This window comes from Solanum pennellii, chromosome 5 (genome assembly GCF_001406875.1).
Source record: "Solanum pennellii chromosome 5, SPENNV200".
Classification (NCBI taxonomy): domain Eukaryota; kingdom Viridiplantae; phylum Streptophyta; class Magnoliopsida; order Solanales; family Solanaceae; genus Solanum; species Solanum pennellii.
This window is the reverse complement of record NC_028641.1, coordinates 75,036,920-75,051,434: the sequence shown is the minus strand read 5'-3', so window position 1 is coordinate 75,051,434 and position 14,515 is coordinate 75,036,920. Positions and strand designations below refer to the sequence as shown.

At 35.4% G+C, this 14,515-nt stretch overlaps 1 protein-coding gene and 1 non-coding gene across 4 annotated transcripts in view; one reads left to right on the top strand and one right to left on the bottom strand.

Moving 5' to 3' along the window:
* Positions 1 to 5,613: 5,613 nt before the first annotated feature.
* On the bottom strand, positions 5,614 to 5,687 carry TRNAV-CAC. The gene has a single exon. It is a non-coding gene; the product is annotated as a tRNA-Val (tRNA).
* Positions 5,688 to 7,605: 1,918 nt separating this feature from the next.
* The window catches only part of LOC107020523 (folylpolyglutamate synthase), an 11,027-nt gene continuing 4,117 nt past the window's right edge, over positions 7,606 to 14,515 (top strand). The window contains exons 1-13 of one of the 3 annotated variants that reach the window (XM_027917146.1): positions 7,606 to 7,778; positions 7,906 to 7,945; positions 8,300 to 8,442; positions 8,525 to 8,590; positions 9,458 to 9,567; positions 9,891 to 9,951; positions 11,149 to 11,232; positions 11,355 to 11,411; positions 11,522 to 11,582; positions 11,863 to 11,909; positions 12,037 to 12,114; positions 13,272 to 13,436; positions 13,526 to 13,825. In XM_027917146.1, coding sequence (XP_027772947.1) covers positions 7,617 to 7,778; positions 7,906 to 7,945; positions 8,300 to 8,442; positions 8,525 to 8,590; positions 9,458 to 9,567; positions 9,891 to 9,951; positions 11,149 to 11,232; positions 11,355 to 11,411; positions 11,522 to 11,582; positions 11,863 to 11,909; positions 12,037 to 12,114; positions 13,272 to 13,436; positions 13,526 to 13,825 — 1,374 coding nt within the window. In that variant the 5' untranslated portion in view covers positions 7,606 to 7,616. Of the gene's footprint in view, positions 7,779 to 7,905; positions 7,946 to 8,290; positions 8,443 to 8,524; positions 8,591 to 9,457; positions 9,568 to 9,890; positions 9,952 to 10,967; positions 11,072 to 11,148; positions 11,233 to 11,354; positions 11,412 to 11,521; positions 11,583 to 11,862; positions 11,910 to 12,036; positions 12,115 to 13,271; positions 13,437 to 13,525; positions 13,826 to 14,515 lie in introns of those variants that run through there. The other 2 variants (XM_015220926.2, XM_027917147.1) reach the window with 2 other exon arrangements.

Sequence of the window (14,515 nt, the reverse complement as noted above, 5' to 3'; positions counted from 1 at the left end):
TACATGACATGAATGACATATAGATTTGCCCTTAATATTTTTCAGGCTATTTTCTTAAATTAGGTTTTGATTAATATGGCATCCATATATGCCCTCAATGATTAGAGGCCACGATTTCAAAACTATTTCCATTATTATTGGGGCAATTCTAGCATGAAGTGATCGACTATGGGCCTTGAAAGCTATCAAGAAAAGATCATGGACGATAAAAGATGTTCTCACGCATTGTCTAAGGAATTATACTATGATAAGACAAGTGTCGACCATCCATGTCTTTTCAGATAAGACATATTAATATTAATAACTACTTCGTGGAAGTTATGCTTAGCACCCAGAGGATATTAAGATGGAAGTTCTCCTGAGTTGAGGCCAGGTTTCTAGTAACAATCTTCTTATCTCATACCTATGTGCCGCCATAGGATGATTGTCTAGATAGGCATTAGCTAGTGGATCCACTTTAGCTCAGATTCGTAGTTCTACCTTGGCAAGTAAGACAACCATTTCCAGTGTTGGAGACATCGGGGGTCCATGTTATAACTTGCATGATCTCTATGTCGATTAAGGTTACTTCCTACAATAATGAACCAAGGTTATCTTTCAAGTATCTCATATGTGTTCAAAGATGATTTTACTTGCATTGATCATGCTTACGATGATAATTTTCTTACTTCTTATCTTATGTTTCAACTTGGTCTTTGCATATCATGAAAATGTCCTTTTTAGCATAATTTCATACTTATATGCATTGCTATCATACTTGGTACATTTTTGTACTAACACATACTCTTACACATTATGTCATTAATGTAGGGTCTGACGCTCCTATCCCGCATCTTTGTGACTAAGGATCTATTAGTAGAAAATTGAAGATTGGTGAGTCCTCATGTTCCGATGACCAAACCTTTACTTCATTATGTCTTTACTTTCAGTTTTGGAACTTGATGTACGTGTTAGACCCAATCATTTCTTATGTACTAGATGATTTTGAGACGACGTTTCAACTTTTGCTTTTCTCTATTAAACTTTTATATGTTGAAACTGTCTTTTAAAATCTCTTGATTTTTTATTATCTTGTCTGATGTATACTAAGTGACTTGCATAAAACTTTTTGGGGTCTTGTACATCATGTTATGTTTAGGATATATTTCGAGTCGTGACACTTTGATGCTCAACTAAATAATTATAATAAATGTCTTAACTGAAAATTTTGCTTATCTGATACTAAATGTTCTCGCATGTGCCCTGATAGAGAATGAGAATGACTTCATATCTCTCCGTTCTACCGTTCAAACAGGCCGACTGTTCTAAGTTGCGGGATTGGGTCGGATAGGACCAAATCCAATTGGATCTGATTGTAACTTCGAGTTTAGGTGTCATACTGCGGCCTGGACGGAAATTGTTGGGAATTAAACACACAACACACACAAATAATCTAGAGAAAAGAGAAACGGAACACAAACGGGACACACAAGAATTTAACGTGGTTCGGTTTCCCTACTCCACGACTGTAACAGGAGGATTTTTATTTCACTTGTGCTGCTTTAGAATTACAAATACAAGGATCATATTTATAGGAAAACCAAATAGTTAACCTAGGGTTTCAGTAATGGGTCGGGCCGGCTCACAAGCCTCCACAAAGCCCAACAATCTCCCACTTGGAGGCTTGAAGAATTTCAACTGCCATCCACTTAGAACACTTGTATGTCTAGTAATCTTTTTCAACTCTCTCCTGCTACAGCGGCCTTCTCATCAGTCAACTGAAAGGCCCGTTGAAGCTCCCCGAAGCTTCAACACATCAGTCACGGCTGAAACTGCCCTTGACTCGTCCTCGGTCCCTACCGGCTCCCACTTGAGACACGAACTGCCGGATCCTAGAACTCCCTGAGAACAAACACTCTCCATACTCAGCAAGATATTTTCTGGAGACGTATCAACAGCTGGAATACTGGTTCTCTTGACCCACTGTCTTCTAGGAGCCTTGGCTGAAGCACGGCCGGTGCTCCCACTGCCACAAACGCCTCTGACTGGTCTTCCTGAACCTTTCCTTGCTCGTTCATCCTGAATCTGACCTGTGGCTCTGGGTTTCTTTCTTGCAAAGACAACCTTCTTCTGCCCACGAGATTCTGTGAACCGGACTTTGTTTTTCTTCTGAACTGGGACGGTCACTCCCTCAGACGGTAATCCGACAATATACAACGATCCTCTTTTTGTTCCACGAGCCATGACAAGATTGCCCCTCACGACCTTCCACTGCCCATTTCCGAACTTCACATGATGTCCCTGTTCATCCAACTGCCTAACAGAAATCAAACTTTTCGTCAAGCTTGGAACAACTCTGACATCCTTCAAGGTCCAGAAACCGACTGGCGTCTTCAGCACCATGTCACCCATGCCCGTAACATCAAGAGCTCTATCGTCTGCAAGCCTTACCTTTCCAAAGTCTCCAATAACCAGATTCTGCAATGCTTCACTGCTGTGGGTAGCGTGAAAAGAAGCACCAGAATCCATGACCCAGGAATCCACATTGCTCTCCGCGCAACAGATAAACAAATCCTCGTTGACGCTGTCTTCTGCAATGTTGACTTGTTTGTCTTTCTGGCATTGATTCCTGAAATGCCCCACCTCCTTGCAGTTCCAACATGTTACACCTGAGCCATCCCGAGCCTTTGACTGACTCCTTCTTCGGTTCCTGCTCCCACTACCTCTGTTATTTCCTCTGCCTCTGACGACGTTTAGCATATCACCTGATGATTCTCCAGAACTCCTTCTTCTGACATCCTCGCCAAGAACGAGATCACGAATCTTCTCAAAGGTGAATCCATTAGGTCCCACTGAACTGGCAACTGCTGTAACCGTTCCGGACCAACTGTCAGGCAATGATGATAACAGTAGTAAAGCTTGAACTTCATCATCGAACTTAATGCCAACTGACAAAAGTCTGGCTAAGATCGAATTCAATGAGTTGATGTGCTCGGTAACTGAACTGCCTTCCTTCATCTTTGTGTTCACCAACTCTCTAATCAGAAAAATTTTGTTTGCTGCAGATGGCTTCTCGTACATGTTAGACAAGGCTTCCAAGATGCCTTTCGCTGTCTTCTCCTTAAGAATGTTGAACGCAACATTCTTGGTCAACGAGAGTCGGATAACTGACATAGCTTTCCGATCCAAAACTGCCCACTCTGCATCAGACAATTTTCCTTGCTTGTCACCCAACACTACGTCCAAATCTTTCTGAACCAGCAAATCTTCAATCTGCATCTTCCACCAACTGAAATCTGTACCATCGAACTTCTCAATTCGGAACTTCCCATCTTCTGTCATCTCAAAGGACTAAATGAGATACTCGGTACAACTAATTTCAGATCTTGGTAATTTCGTCAGAAATATTGCACCACAAAAAAAATCGCACACACCTTCGGCAATTCCCTTAACGGCGTCTTGCACGGCTGTAGCTTGCGAACGGCGGCGGCACACTCCTTCCTGCACACAGTTCTTCACACAAGAACCCTAGGTGACAATTTCTCACAATTTGTGTTACAGTGTTGTTGAAACCTCGCTCTGATACCAATTGTTGGGAATTAAACACACAACACACACAAATAATCTAGAGAAAAGAGAAACGGAACACAAACGGGACACACAAGAATTTAACGTGGTTCGGTTTCCCTACTCCACGACTGTAACAGGAGGATTTTTATTTCACTTGTGCTGCTTTAGAATTACAAATACAAGGATCATATTTATAGGAAAACCAAATAGTTAACCTAGGGTTTCAGTAATGGGTCGGGCCGGCTCACAAGCCTCCACAAAGCCCAACAGAAATGAGGGGGACAACGAACCTCCTGCCAAGAGGCCAATGTTGCTTGCTAACTCTCAGCCACTTGTTATAATGAAATGCAACTTGATTGTCGAGGGAATCAATGAGAAGGAAAAAAAAGAGCCAAATAGCGTTAGTTAAACTCATGGCGAGTAGGAATTATTTCTTATAAAGTGTTCCTGATACTCATACCATTTTCGCATTTTTAGAAACTATATTCCTTTAATAATAATGAACAAAGTAAAGGGCATAATTTTTAATTGCAAATCTTGTGAAAGTATATCAAAATAATCAATATGATATTAATAAGTAACAGTGCGTGTTTATGTATATATATTGTTGCGATATCATTAAGATTACTTGTCACACGGTACTAATTAATCAATGATATTATAAAATACACGCGCGTGCGTGCACGCGCACATATATATATATACTCGAATATTTTTTATTGAACAAGAAACATTAATGATACCACAACAATATGTGTATATATATACTAATTTTGATGCACATGAATGCACGTGTGTTGCACAGAAATGTCAAATCAATATATGTTGATTGTTGATTTGAATCCCTTGTATGCATATTTTGTTGTTATAAACTATTACACAATATCACTATAATCCCAACGACAATCGGGACAAGTCAATCTCTGACCTTTCACTATACTATACATTTGTGATGGTAGATATGACTACACAGTATATTACTGACATCTACTTTTGACTCAAAACGTGTCAAATAAATATAACATCTGCGTGATTGAAATTCCTTTCAATGGATATTATGTATTGTAGTAGATCAAATGTCCCAATCATTCTAAGGATAATGTTCCGCGCCCTCATAACAATAAATCGTCTGATGCAGTGTTGTACCCAATCAGGAAGCACGAATTTGACTTAGATGATCCAAAGCGCAACTAACAAAAATATAGTGATTGGTATTACGAACAAAATGGTCACATAATCTTGACATGACTACGGGCTCAATCAATGAATGAAGTATAAAACACTATCATGATAAAAGAAATAGGGGATCAGTATAATTTTGGTTACATACAAATTACAAATCATATATCCATTATTCATATAAATTTATACTTTATTGTTCTGTTTGTATTTGTTACTTAAACTTTGTCTGCTAATATTGACATTATTTTAAAAAATAGTGCACTACATGGATTGACTTTCATGTGCAATGTTCGTGCATCAAAACTAGTGTAGACGATAAAAATAGGTTAATAGTTGTATATAGTTACAAGTATAATCGGCATAAGGACCATGCAATGCGTGATTGTTACTTTGATATATTGAATCAGAATGTAACGCAAATAATGATTTTCGTTATTATGGCAGATGAAAATTAAAATCCTTGATGACAAATGTAAAGCAAATAACTTATTCAATACATAATATACATAAGTTATATATTTGAATAACTTATGTATTAATGTGGGAATCGAGAAAGACAATTGATTTATTATTTGTTTTGAAAAAATGTATGTGTCAATGACTAAATATTAATGAGTGGAAGTGTGAAATTTCTTAAGTTCAGAAACAAATGATCATTTTTCCACAAGAATTTACCATTTTCCCTTTGAGGTTTGTAAATGAAAAAAAAATATCAAAATGTCTTTAATTTTTGTGTTTTTAACTTTTCACATGAAACATCATAATTAAAGTAATACATGATAATCTAAAAAAAGAAGGAGGACAAATCAAATGATAATAACATTTAAATTCAAAATCAAAACGGTGCGAGCCATCGACTAAAATTGGAAGAAAAAAAAAGTATGTCTGAGCCCGGGTTCGAACCGGGGACCTCTAGTGTGTGAGACTAGCGTGATAACCGACTACACCACCCAGACAATTTGTTGATCTTACAAACTTATTAAAACATCAACACTCATCACTAAAGATATTTGTCGATAATTTATTTATTTATATGTACAAGACTCACACACCTAATATTCAGATATAAAAATCAAAAAATCAAAATACTTTAAAGTATTTCGGATATTTCAGTTATAAATAATTTTGAGAACCGAATTTGTGTACATACTTTGGTTGGTATGCTAATCCAATTTTATTAAAACAAATAAGAGTCAATTATTCAAAATTATCTTTAAAATCATTTTTATTTGTTATAAAAAAAAAGTTACCGTCATTAAATATACTTTTAACATCTATAAAAAAAAAATTAAAAAATTGCATAGACCTCAAATTCACTCGGTGCAATATAGTATATAATAATATTCAGTATAATCTCACATATAGGGATTTAAGGAAGTACAATCCCACGTAATGGAGTATAAAGAGGATAGAAGATACACATATACTTCCATTTTTTGTCTTACATGGTGTTCTACGTGTATTGTGTCATGTAGAATTGTGTGTTTACTTGTTTTACTTTATACAAGTTTAAGTGTCTATTTGTGCATATCCAAAATAGAAGGATATAAACGTAAAATGAGACCAAGTTAAAGGGCACATTTATGTATTATGCCTAGCAAAAATTGCTAAATCTTTTACCAACATTAGTTAATTATCATCACATTTAATGTCACTATAGGCTTTATCAGTATTTATAAAAAGTGCTAAAATGTAATTGTCACGAATGATTACCGTTAAAAATACATATTTAACGACAATTAAGCTATTGTCGTTAAAGATTGAGTATAGAGCCTATTGAAAAGGAACACTTTAGCTATTGCGTCGAAAGTTGTCATATAGCTAAAATTCATGTATCTATAACTGGAGTTTGATTGAAATTATCTGATTTTAATTATTCTTTACTTCAATCATACGTGCATAAAATTCAAATAAGCTTGATTGAATTTTAATCATTTGAACTTTAAATACTTATAAAATCATACACTATTTTCGAAGTTAAGTTTTGTCAGACATAGTTTCAAGCATCATATACCTAAGAAATGGATACACATTATGATATCAAAACAATCTGCCCGTAAAATTGAAAATTGTGCCTTTGTATCTTTTCTATGCTTTTGAAACAATTCGAACCTTCGAATTTCGGGTCATATTCATTTTTTTCCTCTTCTTATAACTCTACATTCATATACGATACTTTTCTCTTATAAGTTTTATATTTCAAATAGGTGTTTTACTTTATGTAATGATGAAAAATGATATAATCTATATGACATAATGCATAACTATGTCATTTAACTTGATTTTATTGGACATACCAGTCCAATTTTGGGTTCCATATGACATAATACACGTACGATATCATATATTAGAGCCAAATCCAGAATTTGAAGATAAGGGGCACCACTAAAATGACTCAAGGGTAAGGTTAACAAAGCGCTAGCTAGGATTATATTAGTATTTGAGGATAGGAGGCACCACTAAAAATGACTCAAGGGTAAGATTAACAAAGCGTTTTCTAGGACTATATTTATCAATAGATATTCTTTCTCCAGGATCCGATTTAAGTAACTCTTGAAAAGAAGAACTTACCAATTTTTAACTCAAGGGTAAGGTTAATAAAGCACTATCTAGGATTATATTAGGATTTGAATATAGGGTCCACCACTAAGAATGACTCAAAGGTAATGATAGGAGTGGGTCAAGGGTAAGATTACACGAATCAAACACGCACAATTGCACTCCAAAATAACAACTTCAACCAATGCAGCTAAGTAACTTTTTGGTTATAAGAGTGCACAATTAAATATATTATGGTTTTATTTTATCAACTAGTATATATATATTTCTTAAAAGTTATCGGGTATACGTGAATCCGCCAACTATGACACGAAATAAGACAGTGCATGAAAATTCGGGGAGGCAACTATAATTATACTATTTTTTTTCTCCACTATACTCCAAAAGCCAATTGCCAACCCAGTTTATCATCTCACTCCTTTCAACAACCGCTACTTGTGAGTTCTACTTCTCTGCTCTACGCTTCAAATCTCCATCTCAGATTTCTGGTAAATCCTCTTCAGCTGCTGCTGCGTTTATATCAATCTCCATCTTTGTTTTTTTTTTTCGTGTTAAAATAGTAGTATAATTCGTTCCTTTGTTGCTGATTTTTGTTTCGCTTTTTAATCTGTTCAGGTTTCGCTATTCTGTATCAATCGAACGAAAATGTCACAAGGTACATGCCCTAATTTTAGCTCCTATCATATTACTGTTCCCACAATTTTCTAGCTCGGATTCAGGATTTGAAGTTTATGAGTTGTTAATATGGCTTTAAGTTGATGTACTGTGATAATGTTGTAGATAGTTAGAATTGATTAATATAGGTATCGGGTTTGAGCAGACAACATGCTGGATCTGCTTGTGTTGATAGGTTGATTAGTTGATAGGAAGAGGAAAAGATGAATCTATTGAGATTAGATACAGGTTTAATTGGATGGATAGTTGATTCATTGTATTTTTTTGGTAATGGTTAATTGTGTTTGTATGTGAATGAATTTGTTTTGATTGGGTTGAGTAATAGGTGAAGCTGGTGAAGGTAAGGATGAGATAAAGCCAACTCTTTCTCCATATGAAGAGGCAATGGAGGCGTTATCCTCATTGATTACGAAACGGAGTCGTGCTGATAAGAGCAATAAAGGGGATAAATATGAGTTGCTCTTTGATTATATCAAGGTTGTTTTTCCTTTTCCAGTGTTATATGCTGGTGAATTGTTGATGTGAAGTTGAGTTATGTTTCTAATGGAATGTGTCACAGATATTGGAACTAGAAGAACCAATTAAGAAGATGAAGATTATCCATGTGGCAGGTACCAAAGGAAAGGTAATGGGTTGAATGCGATCTAGTATGCTATACATAGGATCAATTTTGAATATGTTACGACTCACATCTTGATTGACTTTTTAGAATTTGAGTAATTGGGTTTGTTTAATATGGCAAAAAGGCGTCCTACTAGACCTTGTTGATATCTCATTTCATAAATGTTTTTGTATCTCCAATAACTTTGGAAGAATATGGCTTATGCTCCATGTCTTTATTTTCAAAGCACTTCTCTAGTTGTTTTCCTGGTGCATCATCAGTTCATTTTACAAGTATATCATATTTCTTTCTTTCTTTCTTTAAAGGCTGTCTGTTTCTTTTTGTTAGTTATTTTCATTGGAAAAGGATTTCTAATTTCTTGTTGTTTAATACACATTATCAAATGCCTTTGAAATCCTAAACTATATGTATCAACTATTTTACACTTACCTATTTTGCCTGTTGCAATCTTCGAATCACTTGCTGCAGGTCAAGGTTAAGCTCTATAACAATCTCTAGCTAAAAGTACTCTTGATATTAATCAGAATCAGATTCACTGATACTGCTCTGTGATTGTAAAATAAAAATATCTACAAATATGCTGATTATTTTTGGAAATATAAGGATGCTCATGGACAAAAGATGAATGCAGAATGAATATTCTGTTTATTGTGTTTCAATTTCTAGTTTTCTATTAACAGTAATGTTCTGCTTAATTTCTGTTAACACATTTTGTCTACATATGTTCCCGCAGCTGGTCTTGCTTGGATCCTTTAGTTGATGCATGTTTGCAAAATTTTTTCTTCTAATATTCAAGAGAATTACACTATTTTCGACTTTGTTAACTAATGGTTTATATCCCTGATTTTTTTTGTTATGGGTTTCATGAAGGGTTCAACTTGTGCATTCACAGAGTCTATATTGCGCAACTGTGGCTTTCATACCGGTCTTTTTACGTCTCCTCACCTCATTGATGTTAGAGAAAGATTCCGATTGGATGGGTGAGTGAGTTTCATCTCAGATGTTTGGATCATCATGCTCTAGATTAGTTAAAGCTGAAAATTTCTTTCAACTCTTTTTTTAAATAAAGGAACTTAACATCATTTCACTCGCTGTGAAATTTTGTTGGCCCTGTAGGAGTACTTTATTTCTCGTTTTATCAATCTCTTTTGGTGTGATCGGATGTTCATATACGATATAAATGGTTAACAGACTCTTGAAATAACATCTACTTTACTTCTTTCCACCTGATATCAAATTTCAGTTTATAAGGTTATATCAAATCTCAGTTGATAACTCTATTACTAAACTTGGTGTCTTTCAGAATGGACATTTGTGAAGAGAAGTTTTTGGCATATTTTTGGTGGTGCTTCGATAGATTCAAGGCAAGTGAAAATTAATATATTTTTTGGATTGTTAACTTATTTGATAATTCCATCCTATTTTAAGTATTAGGCGCAATGATAGTTACATGTGGTAGTTCTCTGGAGGAATTAATATTTTGGATAAAACATCATAACACAAAGTAGACTTAAATACGATCCATGAGTAATTTGACCATATTCAAGAGAATCCTAAGATGAATATGCAGTCATACAAGATTAAAATTAAAAATGTTCATATTCCCCTGAAGTGCATTGAGGAGAAAATGAGAGAAGGTTGCTTGAGATGGTTCGTTCATTCCTGCGTCGACCTACATATGCACCAAAAATGTTCATATTCCCCTGAAGTGCATTGAGGAGAAAATGAGAGAAGGTCGCTTGAGATGGTTCGGTCATTCCTGCATCGACCTACATATGCACCGATCTATAGGTGTGGAAGTATGCTAAGTGAAGTTGGTAAAATAGGATGAGGTAGACCTAAATCACATGGAAGAAAATTGTCTCGAAAGACCTATAATTTCTTGGGTCGATGCAAACTTCGCTTGAAATAGAGCACAATGGAAGTAAAAGATTCTAATAGGTAATATCTCCTAGAGGGGAATATGATTTATTCTTTCTAGGGAACTTTAACTATAATTATTGCTTTTATTATATATATTTAACTTATTTTCACTTTAATTTTTATTTGGTATAATGATGACATGAGTTGAGCTTAAATGGAGAAGTGAGGATTCATATAGGCGAGATCCTAACTTGTTTGGGAAAAAACACAAGTTTTGTTGTTGTATAAGAACAACTCAGAACTTGTCTAACTAACCGTACTGTCACTCACATTTCTGTACCACTCCTCTGAGTCCATTTATCTCCTCCAATTGGTTTTGGGTAAGCCACAAGTTGATTTTTCTTTTCTTTTTGACCAATTTCAAAATAGCTAATGTGTATGCATGTGGTCACTGCAAAGCTGATTATTGAAAGTATTATAATCCACCATTTGTAGCATTTCAAGTAAACAACATAATTTCTTCATAAAAAGGCAACAACATGGATTAGTTCTGATTTTATTTTAACAGGTCTTGCATAGCATGTAACTCTGGTCTCAGATCTCCTCAGCGTGGGAGAAGAAGTGTGTATTTTCTGCTTCTAATGTTTGTTTTGACTTGGAATGTTTATATAGGGTGATTTTCGGTATTTCTTGTGCAGGAAAGAGCCACTGACGAGGTCCCTATGCCCACTTACTTTCGCTTCCTTGCGCTGTTAGCCTTCAAAATATTTGCAGCAGAGCAGGTGGGTCCTGGTGACTTTCCAATGGAAAAATTGGCAACTGAATATACATTCATTAATCTAAAATTGAATTTCAATTGTAGTTATCACAAGTAGTGATTCTTTTGGGCATTTTCTGTGAGCAGGTTGATGTTGCTATTTTGGAGGTTGGACTAGGAGGCAAATATGATGCAACAAATGTGGTATTTAATCGACATAATGGACAATGTTTGCTACAGTGATCTATTCAATACTTCAATTTCTCAGTTATTTTTGGACATCCACTATGATGATGTGTGTTAATTCTTTTCAGGTCGAGAATCCAGTTGTTTGTGGCATAGCTTCACTAGGGTATGACCACATGGAAATTCTTGGTTAGTGTTTCTTCTTCAATAATATTTGGTAGAATATGTTAATATTGAATAGAATGTGCTCGGAAATCTGTAGATGGCATCTACCTCAAAAAATGATGCAAAATAACACTAAAGCTTTTTCTGCAAGCCTTACTATTTAGATGTTTGATCAATCATACCTTCATTTATATTTGAATTTGATCCAGAGATCTATTGTGTCTATTTTATGATATTAACTTGGTGGAGTATCTTGATCTTGTTTTGTTTGCTTTTATCCTCATGCATGAACTACTATCATCAGGAAATACTCTTGGACAAATTGCTGGAGAGAAGGCAGGAATCTTCAAGGTTGAATAAAATATCATGTCTTACGAAATTGTGCCCCATGATTATACAATATCATCCTGTATTAGGCTTTTCATTTCATATCTTGTTCATTTGTTCTCTTCCTCATCTGTGTTTATGCTTGAAATAGCGAGGAGTGCCGGCATTTACTGTTCCCCAGCCTGACGAAGCAATGCTTGTGCTTGAAGAGAAGGCTTCTGAGTTAGATGTAAGTCAAAATTTCTCTTATATGGTATAAGTGTTAGTTTCCTTTTGGTCCTAACTGTTATACCCTATTCTCAACTGTGACCTTGCACTTCTGATTTTATCACTGAACCTTTTGTTTTGAGCGACTTGCAGACATTATTCAAAATATTTAACGTGATATGGTTTTGGTGTGTATCTGTAGTTGTTTTCTGTATAATCTATTGATGAAAATGGTGACCATTTGGATAAGTACGTCTTTTTGCCTGTTTAAGCGTGAATTGGATGATTGTTTGTTCGTAGTTTGGATTTGAGCATATGTTTATTGGTGGAAAAGTTACTGATGGCAGTTGCTGGGGAAGACAGACCGATGGTTTATCAGAGTGCTCTGTTTCAGCACCCAGTTTCATGACTCTGGAGTGTTGATGTTGATGTGCAGTGTTTTCATTTCCTCATTTTAGTTTTCCAAATATTGTAATGATTTTTCTCATACAGAATCTCTTGCTTAATTCTAATTTTATACAAAGAACCAATCTATTCAGGTTGTCAGACATGGTTTCTATGGGAGTAGATTCACGCAGGAATTTCAATTCAGATCAATGTAAACTTTTTATGTGTCTCGAGCTTAAGTTTGGGTTCAGGAAGTGCAATATGAAAGCATAGTTATAACCAATTAAGTAGCTGTAGGTATAAAGGTAATGTTTGCATCATACAGAACGTAAGTGTTTTGTTAACTGAAAAAGAAATAAGTATTGGCTTTTTTGTAATTAATTGCAAAAAGTTTTGTGATGAGCATTAGATCTATATATATTTGTTCAAGTAGATTGACAAGTGGTTTTCCATTAGATCAGCATTTAAGGTTACAATATCTTAGCTCAAAGGCGAGAGGAACAAAAAGAAGCAGTAACTAGTTTACTTGCTGACAGCCAAGGGGGACTTCATCCAAATTCGTTAACTGGATGAATAAAATTGTCTCTCCAGTTGGACAGAATGGTACTGAAATAGAAGTTCATACTGGGATTTATTTAAGGGAGAATTCTCATATCAGATATCTCTTATCAACTTTTCCTTCATTTAAGGGTTGAAATTTTCATCTTTGATCTATGATGAACTTTCCTTCATAACAGGAACATAATTATGTTAAGAAGTTTCTTGTTGATGTGAACATGTATTGTTGTGCAGGTACATCTTGAGGTAGCTGCTCCACTTGATGCCAGCGTGCTGAGTGGTTTACATCTTGGGCTAGAGGGTGAGCACCAATACATTAATGCTGGTCTTGCCATTGCATTATGCTCTACTTGGCTACAGAGAACTGGCCACGTTGAAATTAATTACCTAAAAGAGATGGTAAATGATATCTCATGCATAGTTTTTAGTGTGTATTCCTCTTTTCCCTCCTTTTAACTTCATTCTTTTGCTTCCCCCCATCGAAAAAGACACATCTACCTGAGCAATTTGTTAAAGGGCTAGCAACAGCTGCCTTACAAGGCCGTGCTCAAATTGTACCTGACCAACTCATAGAGAGTGAAAGCTTAGGGGACCTTGTGTTCTACTTGGATGGTGCCCATAGTCCTGAAAGCATGGATGTATGTGCCAAATGGTTTTCACTGGCAATCAAAGGAGATTACAAGCAACACAATTCCTATGCAAGTAATCATGGACATAATGAATTGGGACCCTCACATGATTCAGTAGAGATTAGCCATCATGAAGCGTCCAAGAAAAGTTCAACCCAGGTAAGCTTATCTCAGTGTCATCCAAAAGATTTCTTGTATGCTTCTTTGGACCATATGCTGCTTATTAGATTATGAATTTTAAAAAACTTGAGTTTTTCTTGAGCTAAATATATAAGCCGAATTATTGAACAAACCTGAAGCTTCTTTGTCATATACACACACACACGTGTGTGTGTGTAAAGTTGAATTAGGATCTTATTTTGTGTTCACTCCGGCAACATTGTATAAAAAGACAGAGGGAGCTCATTCTAAGAGGGATAAACCCACCTCTAATTTATGTGCCTAAATTATTTCAACCGATAAACTATCGAGAACCCCCCAAGAAGTTTTCCTATTTAAATCTCACCTTTCCTGTTGTTCTGAATATTATAGACCCTCCCTTGTTTTATGGTTTGTGAAACCCAACCTATTTTTTACTCTCAAGTCTCACCTTTCCATTTGAGTATTATAGAACCTCCTTGTTTATAATTTGAGAAATCAAACTTATTTTTACATGAATTGACCAACATGCCCATTTATTTGTACTTCCTGAAAAGAAATATATTGGTCAATCTACTCTAAACCTATATAAGAGAGATTTATGTAACACTCAAAGCTAGGAAAGGAAGTTGTTACACAGAAGCTCAAGGGAGGTCTATGTAATTAAACCCTTTATATTATCAGTACAAATCTTTTTGACATTTAAACCCC